At 55.4% G+C, this 24,482-nt stretch overlaps 1 protein-coding gene across 3 annotated transcripts in view; it reads right to left on the reverse strand.

The window, feature by feature from the left end:
• Positions 1-1,259: 1,259 nt before the first annotated feature.
• Positions 1,260-24,482, reverse strand: part of LOC138165067 (receptor-type tyrosine-protein phosphatase F) — a 95,648-nt gene continuing 72,425 nt past the window's right edge. For all 3 annotated transcript variants that reach the window (XM_069093186.1, XM_069093188.1, XM_069093185.1), the window contains 17 exons: positions 23,014-23,267; positions 22,805-22,898; positions 22,435-22,647; positions 20,508-20,662; positions 17,869-17,984; positions 15,236-15,333; positions 14,113-14,236; positions 13,767-13,942; positions 13,015-13,134; positions 12,702-12,856; positions 7,573-7,858; positions 6,545-6,723; positions 6,087-6,213; positions 5,728-5,853; positions 3,521-3,675; positions 3,293-3,428; positions 1,260-2,757 (listed from right to left, as the gene is read on the reverse strand). In XM_069093186.1, coding sequence (XP_068949287.1) covers positions 2,689-2,757; positions 3,293-3,428; positions 3,521-3,675; positions 5,728-5,853; positions 6,087-6,213; positions 6,545-6,723; positions 7,573-7,858; positions 12,702-12,856; positions 13,015-13,134; positions 13,767-13,942; positions 14,113-14,236; positions 15,236-15,333; positions 17,869-17,984; positions 20,508-20,662; positions 22,435-22,647; positions 22,805-22,898; positions 23,014-23,267 — 2,583 coding nt within the window. In that variant the 3' untranslated portion in view covers positions 1,260-2,688. The remainder of the gene's footprint in view (positions 2,758-3,292; positions 3,429-3,520; positions 3,676-5,727; positions 5,854-6,086; positions 6,214-6,544; positions 6,724-7,572; positions 7,859-12,701; positions 12,857-13,014; positions 13,135-13,766; positions 13,943-14,112; positions 14,237-15,235; positions 15,334-17,868; positions 17,985-20,507; positions 20,663-22,434; positions 22,648-22,804; positions 22,899-23,013; positions 23,268-24,482) is intronic.

A 24,482-nucleotide genomic window follows, 5' to 3' on the forward strand; every position in this document is an offset into this window, starting at 1 on the left:
GGATCAGCCATTTTTATATGGTCCCCCCCCCCCCCATTAAACTGAGCATTTGGGTTCTCTGGGATACACAGTAGGTGCTTAATAAGTGCATGTTATCTCGACTGGGACATTGTCCCTGGTGCCATCCCCAATAGCTGATTCCCAATCCTGACACCTTCTCCTCTCCCTGAGAGCCTGGGGGGTCTGTGTTCTCAAATTCATTCACTGAGTGTAGTTAGAAGCCCTGGGAAGATCCCGAGCCCCCAAGTCTGAAGGGGTGTTGTGGGTTCTTGAGCCCTGCCCACACTTGCCCATTGACCCTTCTCGATCCCTCTGACAAGCCACCTAACTCCCTCCCCCGTGACTGAAGAGTGTCAGGGAGGAGTCCCCACTTCCTGAGGAAGCCCATTCCTCACAGGCTCATCTTGGTTTTGCCCTTTCCTAGGCAGCTCTAGGCCCTGGAACTGGGGCTCACCAAATGAGCTTCAGGCTTGGCCTTGAGCCCCTGGAGGCCAGGCTCAACCACACCCAGTCTCTATAGACTTTCATCTTCTATTCAGCTCACTGTCGTCCACTGTGCTGGCCATCCTGCCCAGCTCTGGGGCATCTGCACATCTGATGAGTGAGCAGGGAACTTCTGCTTTAATCCAAGGCGCTGCCAGTCACACACATGCCTGGGGTACTCCATGGGACCTGCTGCCAAACCAGCACTGATCTCTAAAGGTGACCCTTTCGGCTCAAACGTTCATCTACTCCTGAACCCATCCAACTGTTCTTCCTGCCCATTAATGCATGTTCTTTGGGTCCTGTTTGTTCTCTCTCCAAAATCAGTTTGCAGATGGGGAAAGACACTTGAAAGTTCTGACTGGGTCAAGATTTGGCAGGTTGCAGGAAGAGTTGGGGTTTTCCCCAGAGCCTGTGGCGTGCTGGACTCTCCTCATGGTACAGGGAGTTGCAGAGTTGGTTTAGAGGGTCCTCAGAGGGTGACCCAGGAGTGTGCAAAACCCCTCCTCTTGGAGCCAGCAGCAACCCAGGAGTTTCCAGCAGGTCTAAGGAGATGGAGACAAACTCAGGCTTCCCCCAAGATTTTCAGGGCTGGGAGTGGACCATGTACTGGGCTAACTCCTCTCGTCTAGGAACAGGCACCCCCATGCGGAGAATGTGGAGATGTTGGTGGGTCACTGAGTGGGCAGCCAGTGGGATGTATCTTGCTTTGTTTTGTTATATGGGCATGGCTAGCTAGTGGGCAGCTATGGGAAAGAATAGTCGGGAGCCCCATGTGTATGAAACCCAATTATTCAAATTTATTAACATCCAGAATTATGCAATGACGCTGCAGTCTCATAACAAGTAGAAAACAGACATGTGGCGTACAGCGCGCACCCACCCAACAGCACGACACCCACAAGGCAGAAATGAACATTGGTCTCCTCCGACAGAGTGACCCTGAGTGCCGGGGTCAGGGGGTGGGGCTCTGCCACCCCCCACCGGCCGGGCAGGCCCAGGGTGTTCCCCTGAGTGAGGAGGAAGGGGGGAGGGGGATGCGACTAGGTACACCGAGTCCAGTAGTCTGGCCACATTGGTTCATGAGGACACCCTGAAGTTGAACATTGGCTGTGATGATGAATTCCTATAAAACAGCTACAGGTTGGTGCAGGACGCCAAGGTCTCCGAGATGCCCCCTGGTCCCGGGTGGCGAAAGTGTGCTTCCCCCGGGCGGCCCTGGGGCGTTGCCCAGTGTGGGGGCTGGGCCTGGATTGTGCTCTTCCCTGCGTGTGCCCTGCCCAGGCCTGGCCCCACTGCCCACCAAGCACAGGGCAGAAGAAGGCAGCGAGAGGAGGGGGCCTCCCAACTCCTGTCTTCCCGACCTCTGGCTGCTAGGAGGGAGGGTTGGTATTTCTAATCTCTGCAAACACGGAGGTGATGGGAAATGCCCTCTCAGGGTCTCCCCAGACACTTCATCAGTACCAGGCTGTAATTTTTAAACACGCATTGGAATAGATGATTGGAGCTGAGTATTTCCCTTCTCCCCCAGGAACCCCCTTCTGCCCTCCCTCCCCTCCCCCCAACAGCTGTGGCACCTAAAAAAAGGCCTTGAAGGAAAACCAAAGGAAACAACAGAACAAAATTAGTGGTGGTTCCCTGCAGCAGCAGGGAGCCAGAGCTTCTCCTGGAGTGGTAGCAGCCCCTGCCGGGCACCCACAGCGGACCCTGGGGGTGGGCTGCTCCCTGGAGGGGGCGGCTCCCCAGGAGGAAAGGCATCTTCTGTTTATTTGTATCGGTAAGAGTAAACACAAAGAAAAGGATCAGAAAGTGAGAAAGTCCCCAGCCAAGCCCGGAGCCTGGACCCTTTCACCGTCCACAAAGAAGGGAAATCAGAAGAGGTTACAAAACCCACCCAGCTACCCCTACTGAACTGAGTACAAAAAGGTGGCTCTGCCCCCCGCCCGCCGCCCGCCCACCCAGGGAGAAGCAGCATGAGGAGATGGGGGCGGCAGCCGCCCCCCCAGACACATTTGGCTCTGGGGTTTGGGGGGAAGGTCCTGGGCCACTGGGGTCGGAGCCGGGCCGCCGCCTCGGCCACCACGCAGGGGGCAGAGTCGAGGTCTCGATGGCTCGGCGAACGAGCAGCTCCTGCCGCCGTCCCTGCCAGGCCCCAGGACGGGATGGGGATGAGGGTGAGGAAGAGGATGACTGAGCGAGCGGAGGTTACGTTGCATAGTGATCGAAGCTGCCCAGGTATTCCAGCGCCGCTCGGTAACACAGCTGGTACTGGTCCTGGGGCGCAGGAGGAAGCCGAGGAGGAGGCGGTCATGGGAGGCCCTGACCCAGAGTCCTCCAGGATCTCCCTCCCCCGCCTTCCCCTGTCCCACACTGACCCTGCTGCTGCCTTCCAGGCCTGGCAAAGCCAGGGAAACACTCCCAGGTCTTTCATTACATAACATGGATTCTGGTCTTTTCCAACCCTGGCTGCCTCTGTAACTGACTTCTGATGCCCAGGATTAACCCACAGCCTCCAGCAGATTCCTGGAAGCTGCTTCTCATGGTGTGACCTAAGACACCCCTGGGTTTTCTGGGGACCACTGCTCTTCCTGCTGTTGTCATCCCGATGCTGATGCATACGGAGCTCTCAGGCCACTAGGACCCTGGGACCTTTTTCAAGCACACTCTCATGGATGCTCACATCAGACTTGATGCTGACACTTACAGAACTTCATCTTGTTGGATCCAGCCCAGCTCCCCCAAGTGACCTCACCTGCCCATTCAGTGTGCTTTCTCTTTCCCACCCCCACATGGACCCAGGCACAGGTACCTCTGTCTGCACCATGGCAGGTCTCTGTGTGCGCAGGGTCTTCACTGTCTGGAACATGTCTACCACACCCTCATAACGCATGCGCTCCAGGACGATGCTCAGTGTGATGAAGACACCCGTGCGGCCAACCCCAGCGCTGCAAGGGAGTGGCGCCAGCTCAGGCTTCTTCCTCACAAGCCCAGTCCCTTCTGCCCTCATCCCCACCCAGTCCCGCTCCCTAAGGCCTACCTGCAGTGCACGGTGATGGGCCCATCCTGGCCAAACTGCTCCTTGGTCTTGTGCACTTGCCCGATGAAGTCGATGAAGCCCTCGCCTGTCTTGGGAACACCCTGCTCTGGCCAGTCTGTGAACTGGAACTGGCGGATTGTCCTTGACTGGCCATCCTGGGGGAGTGGGGGCGGGCAGGTGTGACAGAAGGCCCTCCCAGAGGCTGCCCCTTCTGGTTCTCCCCCACCCCAGGCTGGGGCACAGGCATGCATGGGAAAAGCCAGGCCTAGTGGGCTGGGGAGGGGTGTGATCTTTGTCACCCTACAGGCCGCAGGGCCTAGCACTGGGCCATCTGGTGACTCACACCCACTCTACAGACATGGGACCTGAGACCCTGAAGACAACTGGAGTCTAAAAGGGGAATGTGAGGAGGGATTGTTTCTGGCAGCTGGGCCTACAATGGGGAGGGGGTAGACTTAAGGATAACTGAGGCCTGTGCTGACATGACCTTCACACACCAGGACTCCCAAGAGCCTGGATGGCAGGGCTGGGGTGGGGGGTTCTGACAGGCCTGGAGAACAAGGTCACTCTCTGCCACCATCGGACTCCCTTGCCACTACCACCAAGAGAGGAGGAAACTGAGGCTGGAGGTTGAGCCTCATCAGTGAGGGGCAGAGCAGGACAAAATCTGGGTCCTGGCTCCAGCCGGTGTGTTCTGTGCAGCCCAATGCAGCCTAGCAGAACTGACCACCAGCGGCAGCATGCCTAACACCACACTGGGGAAGCCAGGCAGATCCTGCTTTGGGGAGCCTGGAATCTCTCAGGAGGGAGGGTGCGGGGACACAAGAGAATGGTGAGTCCTATTCTGGACATGTGGAGTGGGAAACACCCAGGCCAGGTCCAGTCCCACACATTCATAAGCAAATGGTGACCAAGCCCTGGAGTTCAGATCCGGAGGATCCGATGAGATGGCTTGTGAATGCTGGAAAAGAGACAAACAAGGTTCCCCCGGGGACAGAGCCTTGGGGGATAGCCAGGTAGGGAAGGATGGAGAGGAGGGGGATCAGAGCCAGGGGAGTCACAGCACAGAGATCCAGGGGGAGGTGACGGGCAGAGGCTGAAGACGATGAAGACGGAGAAGAGGCCATGGGATTTGGCAACCAGGAGATCACTGGAGACTAGAGGGGAGGGGAAGGCTGAGGTCAGAAGCCAGATTGCAGGGGGTAGCTGGAGGGGACCTGAGGGCTTTTACAGATGGGCATGGCTAGGGAGAAGGTAAAAATTAGAGAGGGGGAGGAGACAGAAAAGGGGATAACATGCAAGAGGAGACGGGGTGAGCCCATGGCACATCTGAGAGGCAAGAAGGGCCATCTCTTCCTATGTGGGAGTGAAGGAGGAAAGATCAGGAGGTGAGGCCTCAATGCCCCCACCCCTCCACTGCTGCCTGGCTCCTCCCACTCAACCTCAGCTTCCCCACCCCCATGTGCAACCTGTGGCCACATCTAGTCACTTCTGTCTCTGTGAATAACTCAAGGGCAAGCATGGGCAGAGACCAGACTGGGAGCCACATGGGAGGGGCACGGCATAGGCTCAGACAAGACTGGTCCTGATGGGGCAAAGGAGACGAGAGGCTGAAGGGAGGAAGGGGAGGAGGATCGCCACGGGCTGAGCAAGGCTGAGGCACGGGCTTGTGGACGGGGCCCCTGGCATGCCCTCCCTCCTAATCTCTGTCTCCTGGCATCCTTCAAGTCCCAGCCAAGATCCCCGCTTCTGCACTGGCCTTTCCTGAGTCCCTCTGTGATTCTCCTGTGTCTTGTCTGTGTTGTTTCTGCCCAGTCGTTAGGCTAGAAGCTCCTCGAGGGCAGGACCTGTCTTTTACCTCTCTGTATCCCCAGCACAAAGCCTGGCATGAGAGTGCCTAATAAATGCTTGCTGTCTTAACTTGAGGCCGGTGTGTGGCTGAGGGCAGGGGCAGGTGTGAAGAAGGGGACTGTCGGCCAGGAGCTGACTCACTTGGTGGACACCAGAGAGCAGCCCCCAGACCAGTAGGGAAGGACTAGGAAGGATAAGAAGCTTGGGACTGCAGGGGGAGGGAGGATTCCCTGAACCCAGGAAAGGAGAAGGAGGACCTGCATAGCCGGCACAAAGAGCGCTCCAAGGGCACCACAGGATGAATGGGGGTGCCCAGATGCCATCCTGGCCCTACCCACTTGCACAGAGGCACATACCCTGGCATCTGTGACCTTGAACTCTCGTAGGATGTACTGGGGCATGTTGTATTCGGCCATTGGGTCCACCACAAAATACTGGTATCGAGCGGAGCGTTCAGCAGGCCAATACTGATGGCATTTTTCCTGTGGGAGGGCAGGGGTCAAAGAAAGAATCACGGCCTGGGGCAGAAGCAGAGCAGCCCAGGAGGAAGATCTGGGGCCAAAGACTGGTCCCAGAGGCTCAGCCAAAGCAGCCCAGGGGGCAGAGATGGAACCCAGGGGCTCAGCCAGAGCAGTTCAGGAGGCAGAGATGGGGCCCAGGGGCTCAGTCAGAGCAGCCCAGGGGTGTATGGAGGAAGACCGAACATGAGACTCACCCGCCCCATCTCCCGAAGCTTGGTCAGCATCACCACAATGGTTGAATTGTGCTCCCAGAGCATCCGCCAGAAGTCCTCTGTGCTCTCAGCCAATGGCCCCTGTGTGGCAATGTAGGCTTTCTGCTGCCTGGGGCAGGGAAAGGGGTGTCACATACACTGGCACCTGGTACCCAGGGTCTGTACCTGGGCTTTGCCTGTCTGACTCAGACTCATGCCTCCCCAGACCCTTCTACCAAAAAAGCCCAAACAGCATCTTGTTCAATTCTCTCCCAATCACTTGGCATTGAAGTCTGAGGGTGACAATCCAAGTTTTTTATGCTGGCATTCAAGGCCTCCCATCCCCAGCTGCCTCCCCTCCCACTGCTTGGCTGTGGACCTCTTCCTTCTGCAGGGTCATCCCTACAGGCCAGGCAGGCCCTGGCCCCCCACCATGCTGGTAGTGGCCCAGCCCCACCAACCTATATCCATCAATGAAGCTGGCATTGATGTAGTCTGAGCCCTCCACACCACGGATGGGCTGCAGGCAGACACGGGTCAGCTCGTACGGCATGATATTCACCAGCCGATTTTTGAACTTGTTGCAGGGAAGGTTGGCGCTGATGAATCGTGACGTGTGGGCCTTGGAACTCGCCAAGAGCTGTGGGACCGAGAGGGTTCAGTCAGGGTTTAGTCTCTACCCCTTGGGGCATCCCCAAGCCTAGCCAGGCCCTGGTGGAGGGAGAAGGAGCCCCTCAAGAGCAGAGCTGCTGCTTCAAGGGAGCCACTAAGGAGACAGGATCAGGGCCCCAGGCATCTATGCTGGGGGTTATGAATCACATGGCTGCCTTATCTGATCTGCAGAGGACCCCAAGCTGGCACAGACAGCTGTCACAGTGAATGAAAGCAAGGATCCCAAAAGATCACGTCTGGCCAGACTATTAGCCTAACCCTCAGAAGGTGAAATCCAAGAGGGACAAATGTAAAGTCTTACACCGGCAAAGGCTTGGTTAGGAGGCTTTAGAAGGGACTACTGGCTCTCTGAGTCAGCAGCAGGGGAACCCAGCTATTAAGGAAGTCTAAACCTTGGTATTTAATGTGAGGGAAAAGCAGGGGACTGTTGCACAGTTCTCAGTCCACAGCTGGGGGACTGCTGGGTGGTCAACTAGACAGTCCAGAGGATGGTGGCCAGATTGGGGAATGGCCTGTCATCGAGGTGGACTGAGGGTATTTAGCTGGGAGAAGAGAAGGCTAGGGTTAGGGAGAGAAGAGGTGAGACACGGGAGCTGTGTTCAAATATCTGCAGGGCTGTCCTACAGATGAGGGATAAGATTCCTCTTGCTTGGTCCCCCAAGGCAGAACTAGAAGCATAGTGGGGAAGCTCCAGTAGAACCAGATGCCTGTGTCTGGGGTCCCCGACAGCTCACAGACTCTGGGTGGTTACTCTTTTCTGCTCAGGGGGAGCGGACAGTCTCCAGGGCATCAGTCTCCTGTCCTGGGCTCCACCCACCTTGAACTCTAGCTCCATGGCAGTCACGCTCTCCCCGGGGGGCACCTGGCCCAGCTTCTGGATGTGGGCGTAGAGGCTCCGGGCCGGAACCTCTGTGTGGCCACACGTGGCCGCCTCCAGGAGGGCCTCGTGGATGAAGACGTACTGGTCCTCTGTCTGCACCATGTAGTTACGCTGGGAGCGCATGCACGTCACGTGCCCATAGATGTCCACAGTCTTCTCATGTTTCATGCGCTCCAGCATGGCGTCCGTGACGATGAAGCAGCCTGTGCGGCCCACACCGGCACTAGGGGACACACAAGGATTAGGCTTAGGCTTGGAGATGTACTTCTGTTCCCCAGGTCTCAGCCTGGGCCTCAACACACGGAACCAAGCCCAGACAGGTCTTGGTGGACCTGTATTCTGGGCAGAATCAAGTCAGATGAAATATAATATGAAAGATGTAAAGCCCTATACTTGGGATCAAAAAGTCAATTTAGGGCTAGGAAGTACCTTCTCTAAAAATAATCTGGGAACTTTAGTGGGATGCAAGCTCAATGAAATAGCAGTGTGATGAAACTGCCAAGGAAGCTCATGGGCCTTGGACTCCTTAAGAGAGAGCCTGAGTTTCCAGCCCCAGGGAGGGGACAGACCCTCTGCCCAGGTCCCAGGTTCAGTTTTGGGCGATTCACTTTTAGGAATGTCATTTGCTAAGCTGGTGTGTCTGGAGGCCAGATTCTATGTTGTAGGAGAATTCATTAAAGGAATTGGGGATGTGTAGCCTGGAGCTGAGAAGTCAAGAGAGACAGAATCACAGAAAGTCTGTTATGTACACGGAGGCTCAGACTCATCCTGCCTCACCCTTGAGGTGGGCATGGAGGGTAATGAGGGAGAGCCACCCCGGTGTGGGATGGGCTGCTTTAAGAGGTGACAAGTCCCTAACACTGCATGAATTCAAGCCCATTTTAGTAGAGCTTGTGCAGATAGAAGATGGACTAACTGGACTGAGACCCCTTCAATCTTGGGGCTCTGGGACTACCAGACTTGGTACCAGACACCTGAGCTGGAATTCAGCCTCTGCCCCTCACCAGCTCTGTTGCTTTAGCCTTGGTCTTCTCTGTAACACCGGGCCCCACTCACAGAGAGTGAGTGAGGGGGGGGGGCTCTTGAGCTGACAGTGCTGGCTACAGCCTCCTCACTATCCTGGGTGCTAGGCTCTGTTCAGTCCATCTTTCACACACCTGCTCCTAGCAACCCCCTTCTCAAAAACCTCCTGTTGGCTTTCACTGAGGCCTCACTTCCCAGCCTTCTCAAACTGGATAGTTCTGGAGCAGCCCCCGGTCCTGCTCCCTCCTGTGTCTTTGCTCACATTTTCTTCTCCAAGACCTGCCTTGACCCTCTCCCTGTTAATAGCAATTTGTTGCAGGCCCTTGTCAGCTCACACCTGGACCATCACAACAGCTACTGGGGCAAGGGGTCTGCCTGGGCCTCTCCCCACTCCAGCCCAATCTTTCTTCAGTCACCAAAGTGACTTTCCTAAAGCACACCTCTAATCACGTCACCTCCTACTACTCAATAAATCCCAGCCTCTCCTTATCGCCTTCAGGATCACAGAGGAAGTGCTCTGTCTGACATCCGAGGTCCCTCCTGATCTGGGTGCTGCAGGCTCCTTGTGCTCCGGCCTCCTCGCTGTTCCATCTCTTGCTGCCAGTGTCTTCTCGGGTTGTGCCCCTGCCTGGAGGGCCCTCCCTCCTCTTCTCTGACTACTGACCTCTTTGGCTTCTCTTTGTAAGTCCTAACTAAAATCCCACCTTCTACTGGAAGCTTTTCCCAACCCCTCTTAATCCTAGTACTGTCTCTTTTAAAATTATTTTCTAAAATGTAGCCTGTTTCTACATATTTGTAGGCTGCAAGCTCCTTGAGGGCAAGGTCTGTCTTTTGTCTCTTTTTGCTTCCCCAGCGCTTAGTACAGTGCCTGGCACATAGTGTTTAATACATGTGGACTGACTATTCCAACTTATCTGTTTGAATCATGCTGAATCCCTCCTGTAGAAAGTAAGTTCCCTGCCAACAGGGTCTGTTTGATCTTTCTGTCGACTAGCACCAAGGATAGGGGCCTGGCACACAGAAGGTGCTTAAATAGCTGCCCTTTCTTGAAATAAAGGAAGCTGAAAAACTGGAAATTCATTGTTCATGGTTAGTCTGAACCAACATTAACAACAATGACTAGACACTACCTAATTAAATGACCCGGTGTCATAATTAACCAAAATACTAAGAGATTACTTGATAGAGTTTGACAATATCATCAGACTTCATGCAGAGAACAAAAGGCCAAGAATCTAAAGAAAACAATGAGGAAAAGCAGAAAAGAAAGGAACATAGCACCGTCAGACTTCAAATAGTATCACAAAGAGGCGATCTGCATAAGTGTTCAGTTAAAAAATAGAAAGGATCTGGGATCTCAGTGGAACAGGCTCAACATTAATCAATCAACAAACATCAGTGTCAGGATATGCTAAGCAGTGGTGAGCACAGAAGGAGAGGAGTGCAGTCAGCCATCGTGCAGGACACTCCAACACACAAGCTACGGGAGTGAGGGGGAGGGCGGGTTTCTTTTTATTTGACAAGCACCAGTGGGAAAACTAAAAAGTAGTTTGGCAGAAAATAGGTTCAGACCAGCATCTCACACCATATATACTGTAATAACCTCCAAAAGGACTATAAAAATATATAAGGTCACATCTTTAAAAAAATTAGAGAACAGAAGCAGCAGGTAGCTTCCACAACTATGGTGAGGGAAGAATTGTGAACAAAGGTAGAGGTGATTGTGAAAATTCACAGACTTATATAGATGGAAGGAACTTTAGAGATTTGTGAACCCAATCCTCTTATTTTATGGATGGAGAAACTGAGGCCCAGAGAGGTTAAATGACTTGCCTAGAATCACAGAGCTAGCAGGTGAGATTTGAACCTAAGTCCTGACTCTAGACCTAGTGCTTTTCCCAACTGTGCCATGCCAATAGAGAGATTAATTCAATTACATAAAATTTTACAGTGTTGTTACATGAACAAAATCAATATGGATAGAGTAAGAAGAGAAAATGCTGAGTGAGAAAAATCTTGGCAAGGCTATATGTACCATTGACAAAGGCATATACCCAGGCTATATAGAAAACTGACACAAATACCCAAGTCCAAGAGGAGTTCCCCCAGCTGATTAAGTGGGCAAAGGATATGAACAAACAGCTCCGAAAAGATAAATTGTGGGCAGCTCGGTGGCGCAGTGAATAGAGCACGGGTCCTTAAGTCAGAAGGACCTGAGTTCAAACCCAGCCTCAGACACTTGACCTTGGGCAAGTCACTTAACCCTAACTGCCTTCCCCGCTCCAAAAAAAAAAAATAAACTGCAAAGATGAACAAACACAAAAAATGCTCCACATCACTAGTAATAGGGAAATGCAAATTAAAACAACTTTAGAGTTCTACCTCACACCCATCAAATTGGCAAAGATGATAAAACATGGAAATAGCCAGTGTTGGAAGAGGCATGGGAAGAAAGACACTACTACATTGTTGGTGGAATTGTGAACTGCTCCAGATATTCTGGAAAACATGTAATTATATTAAGAAAAGTCACTAAACTGTTTATAACTTTGGACTCAGTGGACTGCTAGGCATAGACCCCAAGAAGGTAAATGACAGGAAGGAGTCTACGTAACAAAATATTCATGGCAGTTATTGTTTTTTCTTTTGGTGGCAGCAAAAAATAGGAAACAAAGCGTCTGTCAACTGGGAAAGGGCTTTAACAAACTCTGTTAAATGACTGTTCACAGAGTATGTCCTGGTTTCCCTCAACACTCAATTCAATCCCACTTTTCCTGGTCCCGGTGGCTAGTGCCCTGACCCTGTCTTGCCACCCTTCTCTTACAGGGACATAGTGTTTTACATATCATCTTCCCTCATCAGAATGTAAGGCCCCCTAGGGCTGGGGGTGGGTTTCTGCCTTTCTTTGTAACCCCAGGGCTTAGTACTGTCCCTGGCACACAGTAGGTGCTTAATAAATGCTTACTGTCTGAAGGCACCAGAAGAAACCATATGAAGAATTATAAGAAACCTGGGGAGGATCGTCCACAGAGATTAAACCCAGCGACAATTGTGTCAATGATGTCAGGGCTGGAGAAGTGAGTGGCAGCCCTCCCCCTCCTTTGCAGCAGTCTGCAGGACCCTCCCCCTCTTAGGCAGCAGTCTCTGGTCTCTGGCATGAGTTGGCTGTCTTGGCTTCTTGTTTACAAGGAAGGGCAATGGGGTGAGGGCTGAGAGGCAGGCACGTGACTACCAGCCCACTGAAGGGCTGTTTGCCTGGCCTTCCTGACCTGAAGAACATTCCCCATGTCCCCATGGAGAAGGGCCTGTTTTGAGGGAGTCTCTGGAGAACAAAAGTCCAGCCGGTTGAACTGAGGTTTGGTGCCCCTCCTGGCAGAGGTTCCAAGCTGCTGGGACCTGCAAGGCACCTGCCAACCCCTAAGACGGATGAAGCACCTGGGTAACACTGCTGCCAAGTGCTCTCCAGTCTGCCCCAAGATCCCCAGGCTGGGGAACTCGCTGGACAATTCTTGTTATGTTAATTAAGCTCTTACAAATTAATTGTCAATAAATTCTCCCTCACACAGACTGTGAGGACTTGGGGTCTTTTGACTGCTGAACCTCCTTCACTGATCCTCCCACAGCCTCTGCCTCTGGGCCCTTCACCAGCCCAGTTGCACCCCTCTGGGTGGGTTAGCTAGATTGTAGCATCCAGACTGACCACAGTGCTCTAGATGATGTCCGACCAGGCAGAAGGCAGGACACGATGCCTCCTTTCTCAGTGCAACCCAAGATCACACTGGCTATCTTAGGCTGCTTCATGTCTGGCTGGCAGTCCACTCAAACCCCCAGATCTTTTTCAGCCAAACTGCTGTTCTAGTCAAGTCTCCCGCACCCTCTAATTAGGAAGTGAATCTGCCAAACCCAGGGTCAGACCTGGAGTTTCTTTCAAGAGAACCACCCCTCATTAAACATGGCCTGATGCCATCATGGAATCTGGGGACAAGCCAGACTCAGAGAGCAGATGGGAGAAGCTCAGTGCCCGGCCCCCCACATGCCCTCACCTGCAGTGTACCACCATGGGCCCAGCATCCAGGGGGTTGCAAGCCTTGACCCTGCGCAGGAAGGCCAGGGTGGGGGTTGGGTACTCAGGGACCCCGTGGTCAGGCCAGGCCAGGAACTGGAACTGACGAAGCTCTCGCTTCTCACTGGAGCCGGTCTGGCAGGAGAAGCGTGGGGCAGGATCGGGGGTCACTTTGGGCTGCTCATGCCGACCCCCTGCCCTACCCCGCCATGCCTCCTCCTCCATACCCTCCTGGTCCCTCTCCAAGCCAGGTTCCCCATCTTTCCCTCCCACTCCCTTGGGGCCCACGGCACCTTGTAGAGGGCAAAAGTGCGGACGGTGTATGTGGCTAGCTCTACAGTATCCAGCAGCGTCACCTGGACGAACCCATAGGTCTCCATGCCCCGGCTTGGCCAATACTGATCACACTTCACCTGCAGCAGGGACAGACAGGGGTGGACATAAGTGTGGGGAACCTGGGTAGGTGGGCCAGAGGCCCTTGTGATCTCACCTGTGGGACAGGACTCCGCCTCTGGTGTATTCACTGGCCTGGCCCAAGAGCTGCCCACCAAGGAGCCTCTCCCTGGTCATCACTCCAGGTTGGAGCAGGCCAGACCCATTGGCTGCTAGTTTTCTCTACTGTGTTCATGAGCCCATTTCCAGGTGCCCCCTTCCCCCCTCAGAGGCACATACCAGATTCTCAAGGGTCTGAGCCTGCACTTGACCAAGAACCCCCGTAAAAACTGCTCTTGACAAGTGTCACTCCACCACTGCTTGGAGGCTTCCAGTGATGGGGAGCTCACTCCAGCTCTCACTACCTGCACATCTTTCTCAGCATCTGGCCCTTCCTCCTCCTGGTTCTGCTTCAGGCTCGGGCAGAACCAGGTGGACCCCAGTCCTTCAGCTCCATCCTGGCAGCTCTCCTCCCCTTCCCTGGCTTCCTCTCAGCTGTACGAATGAATCTTGCCTGGTTCCTCCAAGCTTCACTCTGCAAAGGGCTCATCTACTCCCTCACTCCCCCACCTCTGGCTCTCGGGTGAGAGATGCTGCCTGGGGAACAACTCACCCGGGACTTCTCCTCCAGCCGTGTCATCATGACGATGGTAGCCGTCCGCTGCTCCCACACCATGCGCCAGAAGTCGCCGAGGGTTTCGGGCAGGGGCCCCTGGGTGGCGATGTAGGCATTCTGCTTGCGGTACCCATCAATGTAGTTGGCATTGATGTAGTCACTGCCAGGGACCCCTATGGGAGTCAGAGTGTGAGAGGGGCCACGTGTCCTGGGGTGGCAGTGGGAGAGCTGGTCTCTGGCCCTCCCACCCCCCACACCATTTCGAATGACAGATGAGTTACTTCCCCTCTCTTGGACAAGCTTTTCCCTTCTGTAAAATGGGTGGAGGGTTAGATGGGCTCACCATCAATGGATGTGAGGATGACACGGGAGTGGTCATAGGCAATCACGTTGGCATAGCGGTTCTTGGGCTTGTTGACCTCCAAGTTTGAGTTCTCCCAGGTGAACTGCTGTCCAGGGTCAATGGACTGCAGAAGGGAAGGGGAGCGGGCAAAGTCTCAGAGGGAGGCACAGGGAAGGGGCTTCTAGATTGGGCTCTGTACCCACACCTGCTGCTCTCAGCTGAACTCCCAACACTGCCCCTTCTGGGAAGCCCACCCTGATTTAGACCCTCCCTTCCCCAGACAGGCAGCCCAAATCTGCCAGCCATGGGAAGTACTAGTGGCCATGGACTAGAGATATATTTTGGGTGTCAGAGCAAATGCTGTTGGCTAGGTAAGGAAAAGGAGACTATGTAGGTCAGGGCTTCCTGGAAAGAGAGGGATATAAAATTAGGATCTGATTTGGGCATTTTAGGTGGGGAGTAGAGCATAGATAAAAGTGTACAGGCTGGGCTGGAACACAAGGCCTTGAGCTCCAGGGGGAGAAGCAGAGGCATCCCTGGGAAGGCATGTGGCTTATGCTCTCCAGAGCCCTGGATTACTGCCAGGCTGGGCACATGCCTGGGGGTGCTGGGCTTCCTCAAGATGCCAGGGGTTTATTGGAGATGGGGACAAAGGAAAAGAAAAGGGCCAAGGCTAAGCTAGAGGCCTTCGGAGTGGGGAAAGAGATCTGAGGGGATGTGTGTGTGGGCAACCAGGACAGGGCTTGGCAAATAAGGAGATGAGGGGAGATGGGAGGGAGACATGGCTGAGCTGAGCAGGATGGAGTTGGGGTGGGCCCCCAGTGGCCTCTCCTGCCTTATCCTCCATGGCTACTCAGCATGGGGGAAATGCTGCTCTGCAGCGAGAGGAGCCTTCCCCCTCCCCTCTTCTCCCTAATGGCTCAGACCTGCCCTGCCCTGATGTGCCCTTGGATGGGGAGCCCTCTGAAGGCAGGCCCAGGTCTGTCTGCTCCCAGTGTTCCTAGGACCCCCAGGAAGTGTCTAATTGATGTTGAGCAAGGAGGTAACCTCCAGGTCCTGGAGAATCGGCTCCCCACCCCTGTCCCTGGCCAAAGTCAGGGTCAGACCCCTATAGCCCCCTCACCTCATACTCCTGGGAGAACTTTAGGCCGTCATTGGCCTTGAGCCGCTCAATGTTGTCAGCCAGGTCTGTGATGGGGATAGGCGGATGGTCTCGCATGCCTGAGGATCACAGAAGGATGTCCATATCAGCAGGGGGCAGGGCAGGGTCTTGGGGGATAGCCACAATGCATGTGTGCACACATGTGGACACGTGTGACCATGGGTGAGCCAGCACATGGTGGTGTGATGATGGACACGGCAGCACATGCGATGACACAGGTGGGTGGAGCACTGAGAAAATGGGAAGTAGAAAGGAGGGCAGGGGAGGTGTGCACACATGTGCCCACGTGTCTGTGTGTGTAGGCAGGAGATGTGTGTGTGTCGGGGACAGACCAGGGAGGGAGCTAACCATCCTGACAGCATGCAGATGTGCCCAGAGACAAGGGGGAGGGGCCCCAAGATACCTGGTCCTGACCCCCTCGGGCTGCCCCTGCCTCTGCCACTGGGGACCACACAGTGGGTTCCATCCGCCTGCACCACTAGAGTACCTGAAGCCAGGCCTGAGGCTTTGCTTTTAGAGAAAGTGGAACATACTTTGTGCCTCTGGCCACTCTGGACTCTTGTCTCTGGGCCCTGGCCCTCCTATAGTGACCTTCAGCCCTGGCTGCAGTAACCACCCTGCCTGCTCCCTCTTCACTTCCTCAGGGGTAGGTCTCTGCTCCAAAGGAGGTCTAAGCTGGGCAGAGGACCCTGACATGGGCAGCTGTGCCCTCCTCCATGTAAACCCAAATCCCAAGACGTCACCTGTCTAATTCACAGAGCCCCACAAATAGGGGCCAAGAAGAAAGCATCGAGCTGTGGTTCAGTGGGGAGTGAGCTGGTCTTGGGGTACCTGGCACTCAAGTCTGGCCTCTGACCCTGGACCTCACATCCTTAGCAGCCTCTCATGTACCTCTGGACTCATGGCTGTCCATGGGTCCTGGCATCTTCTCACCAGGAAGTGCTCGACACGAATGAAATCACAGGGTCAGAGAAAGACCAAAGGATATGTCCAGCCCTGCACTGGGCACTGGGGGGGAGGGATGGAGGCTTAAAAGGAAACAGGGCCTTCCCTCAGGGAGCTTGGTGGTGAAAGAGTGTAAAAATTAAACAAGAGAATCTGAAAAGAGAAAACCCAACACGATTGAGGCTCTCATGAGACTTCCTCTAGACGGTGACCCAGATGTAGAGCCTGGAAGGGAGACCAGGTCTTTCAGTCCTCAGTCCTAGTCTTTCTTACCTTGCCAGGAGCTTCCCTCAGCTGGTAGGATCAGAGGGTCGGTCACAGACCCACAGTTGGAGGCTGCGAGGTCCACCCTCTTCACTTTACAGCTGAGGACACTGAGGGACAGGGAAGCCTAATCCAGTCAGTGCCCAAGGCAGGGCTGGTAGGATTATAGTGAAATCTTGAGCTGGAAAGGAATCCCATTAACAGAGAAGGACCAGAGATGCCCAGGGTCACACAGCTAGGAACTAGCTGAGGCAGAATTCAGTCTCGGGTTTCTGGCCTCCAGGTCCAGTGCACGCTCTACTAGACCACCCTGATGCCTCCTAACTGTTTCCAGCTTTTTCCTTTGAACCTAAATGTAAGACTATATTAAATGCTATCTTATCAGAGTGCAGTCAAGTCTTATGCAGACCTTTGGGGCTACTGATTCAGGGTCCAGCTGCAGTTAGATCCAAGTGACTCAGCACAGAGACGTTCTATGGCAGTAGAACCAGTCCGCCTGTGGCTCCCCCCATTTCAGGTCTGCCTGCCTACCTGTCCTATGGGCTAGCCCTCATCCACACTGATGGTGGAATCACAGAGATGGAGAGACAGCAACATGGAGAGGAGACAGGGGCTGAGCAGGGAAGGGAGGAGGAGGAGCCCCAAGAAGAAAGGGAACAGATGGCCAAGGCTGAAAGGATGGGACACAAAGAAGATGAGACACAAGAACACAAAGGTGCAGGAAGCTCAGAAACTAACTTGAGATGTTCGGGCAACTGGGGACACTGGAACCTGTGAAGAAAAGACAGATAGAACTCGGGGCGCGAACGGGGGCACATGCTAGGCCTCACCCCCCCTGGTTGCTCATGACCCCTGGGGCAAGGCCCAGGCCAGCGCTGCAGGAATGGTCAGAGAATCAGGAGCAGGAAGGAGGGAGAACAGAGGGGCAGGCTGGGGCCAGGGATGGGGTATAGAGTAGGCCTTAGCCTGGAGTAGGAAGAAAGGACAACTGGGGGGAGGGGGGGTGCTATGGGAGGAGGGGAGTGAAGGGCCAGGAACGACACAGTCTGAGCTTAGCCCCTCTTGGGGAGCAGGCAGGGTCCTGCCCAAGAAGCCTCTGGACAAGAGGAATGACCGGACACCCACCTGGGGCTTGGATCCTTTAGGGACAGGTAGCTTACTACCTCTACTCAGATGAAGGACAGCTCTGCCGTCAGGCCCCACTTGATCATACTGTATCACTCCCCAAGTGCTTCTGGGGCGGAGCAGAGCTGCCCAGGTTCAGGGCATCTTCCCAGCATGGAGCTGGTCAGGGATGCCCCAACCAAGTCCTGGCAGCCTCAAGGCTCAGCCCAGCCTTGCCTCCCCCTTCTCCCCACTGTCCTGGCAGCTCATAAAGCCCCTACCTGGGGTCTGGTAGTTGAGCCTTCTCATCTCCACAGGGTCCGAGGAGTGGGCAAGCAGCGAATCCTTCAGCCCCACAGACTGCTCATCCTTGGCTGAAGGAGAGTTAGTCCTTTTCCTAGGAGAGCAGAGAGAAAGGGGCTCTGGGTGGGGTGGTCTGGGAATCTGGCAGTGGGAGGGAGCCAGTGCAGAGAAAGGTGGAGGGCAGCCAGAGTCCTCACCGGACCGTGGAGCACTGAAGACATGACATGGACAGCATGCAAATGATGTGATCAGCACGGGGACAAGCACACCAAGCCTGGAGTGGGCTCCTTGAGAAGACTCACATTGGCCCACTCCTCCGCTGGGGAGGAGAGAGCCCAGCCTGGCTTGCTGTGACCCTTTCTGGTCTCAGACATCTGGCTGGGATGGTAGAGATCCAGGAAAAGAGAAGAGCAAGGTAAGGGCCCTGCCTGCCCACCCAGAGAGGCTGGGGGCACTTTCCAGCAGGCCAGGCCTTGGGGGAGTTGTGGGGGGCACTGCCTGTGTCCCTTTGGTTGTGCCTGGCCCCAGCTCCAAAGACTGGCCCTGTCCTTGTCTCCTGCCTGGACTGCTGGGACTCAAGGATGACTCCTGGTCATGCCCTCACCATTCTTGCTCCCTTGGGCTGTGCTCCATCACCCTTATCTCCTCCACTAAGCCCTGAGCCAGCATCATCTCCCTTCCCTGCCCTGTGACCTTGGCACAGCCAACTCTTTTCCCTCTTCCTGATCACTCTCTAATCCCTCAGTCAGACACGTCAGTGGCCTACATGTCCTCATCTGTCTGTGACTACTTTTTCACCCTCTGCCTAAAATGCCCACATGGGCAGTTGCCAAGGGCATGACTATGTTCTTGCCTTCACCTGCCTTTCTCAGTGTGATGCTCAGGCCCAAACCCAAGAGCCATCCTGGCTGCCTCATTCTCTCACCCCCCACCCCCTCCATATCCAAGCTGCCACCAAGGCCTGGTCATTTCATCTTTGCTGCACTTCTCCCAAATGCCCTCTTCTCTCCTCTGATGTGAACCTCGATGCAGGCCCTTATCATCTCACACTTGGATTACTGCAGTAGGTGATGGTGGGTCTAGCTGCCTCACATCTCTCCTCACTCTGCCACCTGACTGCAGGTCTGACGGTGTCACTCCCCCACTCTATGAACTTTGATGAGGTTCTACTGCCTCCTAAGTGAAGTCCAAACAAACATTGCTGCAGGCCCGTGAGGCCCCTGCGATGTGCTGGAGGCTGGCCTCCGCCAGCTCTCTGAGTGCACACTCCCCTGCCTCACTCACTCTCTCCTATCTCCTCAGGCCCCTTCTCCAGCACCTTGTCTTCACAGTTGTGCTGGTGCTCATGGGCCTCCCAGCTTCTGTCCCACAAGGGCAGCTCTGGACTCTCTCACCACTTTCCCTACCTCCTGTGCTATGGAGCAGATGCTCAGTCAAGGTTTGTCGAATGGACAAATGTCTCAAGGTTCACGTATCATGTATTTACCCATCTCGGTTTCACAGAGGAAGAAACACAAGTTCATCAAGGCTGGTAAGAGGCAAGGCAGAGACTGGCTTCCAGCTACCTGACTCTCAGGCTGGGGTCCTGCTTTTTGGGGGGAGGACATGCTGCCTAGGAGTAGCCCCTCTGCTTGCAGATGCTAGGAAGTCCTGGCTAGAAGTGGGCCAGGACTTTGAGAAGTTAGCATTTGCTGGTCCAGGCCCTTAAGTCCTCAGTCACAAAGCATGTCTCTACTGGGTTCTGAGGATCATGGCAGTGTGTGTGTGTGTGTGTGTGTGTGTGTGTGTGTGAACCAGCAAGCAATGAGGAGGGTGAGCTCTGCTGGGCCGTGAGAGAATGCTAGAGAGATGTGAACCAGCAAAGGAGGAAGTCTGCCCACTGGCCCCTGTAAAACCCAGCCAGGGCTGAGTCTATCAGCTCCAGCAAGGGCCCAGGACGAAAGGCTGAGGGGCGTGAAGGCGCATGGGAAGCTGGGAGCACAGAGCGGGGTACTGCGTTCTGGAGACTCAAGGCAGGGTGAGGGGGCGAAAAGACAAAATGGGTTCCTACCTTTCTTGTTTACTAGATCCAGAGACAAGCAAGGACAGAAGAGAGGAGCGGTCAGTGTTATCCCAGAGCCCAGGGCCCCAGAGGACACTCATGACACCCAGCAGGGAGCACAGGGAGACCTCTTGGGGTGTCTGTACTAGGCCAGCCCCAGACAATATACTACAGGACCCTGGAGGTCAGCAATGAGGCACGAGCTCTCACATACACAGATGTGCACACGCATGAAGACACACATGTAGACAGACAGACATGGACGCCCTGAGGGCAAGGACCATGAAATATCTCATCTGTCTTTCTTCCCTGCGTCCAGCATGTGGCTTACACAGTCGGAGCTTACAGGGCAAAGAACGTGGCAGCCCAGAACAGTCCTGGGAGCCCCTGGTGCCACCCCTCATCACAGGGCTGGCCAGAGAGTGGAAGGGTCAAGGTCACACAGCAAGGAAGCCAGGCCTGCTGTGCACAGGAGTAACCAGTCTCTCTCTCTCTCACACACACACACACACGCTCACCCCCACGTCTGCTCTGCCACGCGCCATTTGGCCCGGGCCCACTCACTTGGCCACCTACCTCTTGAAGAGTAGGATGGCGATGACAATGAGGATGATGAGGACGACGGCCAGCACGGGGCCCATGACCCACAACATCTCGGGCTCGTCCTGCTGCTTCGCTGAGGACACTTCCACCAGGATCTCATCAGAGTAGGGGCTGGCTGCATACTGCCGCTGGGGACATATGGGGACACAACTGTGAGGGCTGGGCTACACTTGTGTGTGTGTGAACAGCAGTGGATGCCCGAGGGTAGCAGGAAGAGGGCCAGGAGAAACGCGGGGGGATGGGTGGTTCCTTGGAGGAAGGGAGGATGCGGCCTGGCCTCCAAGGGTGAGCAGTCTGGGCTATAGGGGGTGACGTAGGTAGGGCAGGGAGCTGGCCCTGCTGGAGAGAGGGGAAGGAGCTCAAGGGCAGCCACAGGGAGCCACTGACGGTTTGTGAGTTGTGGTGGAGCAGGACTAGAGGCAGGGAAGGAGCAGTACTCTGTTGGCTGACTTGGTGGGGAGGAGGCTGGCAGGACAGAGCAGGGGAGGGGCTGGAAGAGCAGCGAGGGCACAGAGACAGAATCACTGGGACATGGACAGGAGAGGAGAGGAAGTGGAAGAACCAAGGATATGCCCAAGGGATCATTGGGACTGGATCAAAGTGGAGGTAAGGAGTGATGGACCCGGCAGGAAGGCACACTGGGGCTCCCTGGGAGCAGAGGGGACGACAAGGAGATGGTGGCAGAAAGAGCTGACTTCACCCACCAGGTTTGGGGCTGTCACTCACACTGCACCTCTGGCCCTTCCTACCTCCCACCCACCCCCAGCCCTTTTTCCTCCACCGTACCCCTGAGGGCCAGGTCTAATATCTTTGTGGCCACCAACTACCTCCGGGCAAGAACACCAGCCAAGGCAGACAGCTGGCCTCAGACCCTCAGGTTGGACCCCCACCAGCCTTCCTGGGGCCTTGGTGCTACCCCACCCACCACATGTACTGGGCTCTAGCCAGGCTGATTTCCAGACAGTCCCCTACCCTGCTCAGGTGCTCCTCTCTCCTCTGGTGGCCTCCAGGAAGCCTCCCAGACTCTGGCTCTGGACAGGGCATGCAGACGCCTGGGGGCAGGGACCACATCTTACACCTCTGAATGGGGGCCTAACTGGACAGTGATGTCCAGTGTGAGGGGCAAGCCCCCCCCCCCCCAAAGTTCACAGGACCCAGGGATGTGTGGAGGGAATGAGTACAAAACTAAAGTGACACTGCCCCTGTCCTTGGTCCTGCTCGGATCTCATCTGGTATTCAAAGGGTAGTATGGGGCCCCAGGGCTGAAGAGGAGGGCAGCCAGGGATCAGTGGAAACTGGGAAGGTCGACCCTCTTGGGAGGGAGGACATGAGGGCTGTCCTCCCGTATCTGAGGGGCCCTATCAACAGGTAAGAGAGTGCAGGCTTGAATTCTGCTTGGTCCCAGAGGGCAGAACAGGAATAAGGGGGTGAAAAATGCAGAGGGATAGATTGAGGCCTGGAGTCGGGACACACTTTCTACCAACCAGAGTTGCCTCCCCGTGGCCTGGGCCTTGTCATCTCTGTAGAGGTGTAAGCCAAGGCAGCAGAGCCCCAGGTTGGCCAGGAGGCAGCTGAGCTGCATGGCCCCAGATTCTGCCCACTGAGAAGCATCAGGAAGTGCTTCTGGGCCTGTTCAGGAGGCAGGAAGAGCCCTGGTCAGGAGGCCTGGTAGGAGCCTGGGGGGGCCCTGCAACCCACGCTCTACTACCTGTCACTTATATGCTACCAACTTTCCAATTAGAAATGGCTGTGATCTGCTCGTTAAAGCAGAACATCGTCCGCCTGCGGAGGGCATCAGAGGAAGCCAAGATGCCTTCTCCACAGCAGTGAGGAAGCTCGCTCCAGGGGCCTCACAGCCCAAGCCCTGCCGCGCAGTTTCCCTCGTGGGTGCCACTCTTACCGTGTCTCCTGCCTCCAGCGCAGCCAGCACAAAGCAGTGGTAGCTGAAGTCTGGGGACAGAGGCCGGTTGTAGAAGCCATTGTAACTCTTCTTGTCTCCAAGGGTGAAGGTTTCAGGCAGCTCGGCTACCTGAGCTGCTACGTAGGGCTTCAGTCGCTCTATTTGTCGTCGCCGCCGCGCCACTGCACCTACCTGGCCAATGGCCTCCAGCAGCTGGAGACAGGGGGCAGGGCTCGAGAGGATGCCAGGCCCCATGGCACCCTCTCACACACCCTCCCTGGAACCCAGGAAAAGAACCCTTTGAGGCTGGGCTGGGAGGCCAAGAGCAGACTGTTCCCACCCCCGCAGGAGGCAGAGGCTTCGCTCCTACCTGGTCCAGCTCAAGCTCATCTGGCGTCTGCCAACGCGGGCTGAGGGGGCCGCCAGCCAGGCGGTCGATGGGCACCACTACGATGTAGAACCACCTGTGATGCACGGGAAGCCCCAAGGTCACTCGGGTGAGCGCTGCTCAGGCAGGGCCGAGGGGGCAGCATGGCGTGTGTCCGGGGCATCGCTGCCCGGCCAGCTGCAGGGACTCACCTGATGGCGGCCTTGGTCTCCACCCTGGGCAGTGTGAGGGTAAAGCGGCCGTCCTCCATGTACTTGGCCACGGGCAGGGGCTTCTGCAGCAGGAGGTCAGGGGCCGTGCGGATGGACACCAGGTGCTGTAGACCGCCCGCACTGCTCCCACGGCTCATCAGCACAAACGAGTACTCAGTGTCAGGCTGCAAGTCCCGGATCAGCTTCTTCATGGAGTGACCGTCCACCTCCACACTCTGGCCATTATAAAGGATCTGCGGGGCAGGAGGCCAGCACTTCACAGAGGCACTGGGCAGGGGGGTCTATCTCAAGCCTGGCCAGAATGGGGTCTGCTCACCCACAAGGCCTCTCTGGTTCTGTCCGTGCTAAACCCCAGGCCCATGACACCAAAAACCTGGCCTCATCTACCCCAAAGGCCTGGTCCATCCACACCAAAGATCTGGTCTCCTCCACTCTAGGGGCCCTGATCCTGCCAGCATCACAGATCCCAGGGCAGATTCTGCCTCAGGAAGGGTGCCCCAAGCTCACTGCCAGGATCTCTGCAGTTACCCGGTGTCACTTAGGGAAAAAGGAAGGTACCTTGGTACCCCTGGTGAAGCTGCACCAAACTACCCACAGTCAGCTGGGGTAAGGAGATCAAAGGACCATTCTTTGAGCTTCTGCCTGACTGGCCCCACCTGAGCCCAACACAGGGAGGTCAGCAGCTGTGGTCTCAGCCTAGTAAGCGCACTTGTTCTCTGCCGCTGGCCTGGGACCCAGGGATGTGGCACTAAGCCTAGCCCTCTCACCATGCTCTCTGTCATCTCTCCAGGTTATCAGCCTTCAGGCTCTGCTGCCAAGTTACACCCTGTGCTTGATCTTCTGGGTCCCCAGACCCTGGCCTAAGTCAGCCAAGTGCCACTACCAATTCCCCGGCCATCCCTTCTGTGTTCTCCACTCAGACCCCATCCTCTAAGTCAAGCCAAGGATGGGTTAAGATGAGCTCTAGGAAGGAGGCTTGGTCTTGAGAACATTTCTGTGTTCAAAGATTCCAGAGCTGGGAAGGCACTCCCGGGTCACCAGCCCAGGCTGGGGAGGGATAAGTCTGTTCATATGTATCTCACATGCCAGATGCTAGAGAGAGGCCTTGGTGAAGGAAAGGGAAGAGTAGCTGAGACACTTGGCAACATGCTGGAGATGAAGCCAGACAAAAGGCCAGGAGTCAAAGCCACGGCCTTCAAGGACTGCACACAAATACCCAAACTTTAGGTAACAATTCAGGGAACTAAAGAGACAAACTGGTCCTTGTTGGGAGGGAACCCATGATTAGGCCAGAGCTCTGCATGGTGCGGACCTTATCAAAAGAAACAAGATGGCAGGGCAGGGTTCTATAGGGAGAAAAGACAGGCACATGAGGAAAGCCAGGAATGAGGCAGGAGGAGCAAAGGAGGACGGTGTGGGGGTCAGATTAGGGGGGCTTTGTTACTGAA

Source organism: Petaurus breviceps, unplaced genomic scaffold (assembly GCF_028583685.1).
Source record: "Petaurus breviceps papuanus isolate PSGF00001 unplaced genomic scaffold, PetGlider_PUasm1.0 207, whole genome shotgun sequence".
NCBI lineage: Eukaryota > Metazoa > Chordata > Mammalia > Diprotodontia > Petauridae > Petaurus > Petaurus breviceps.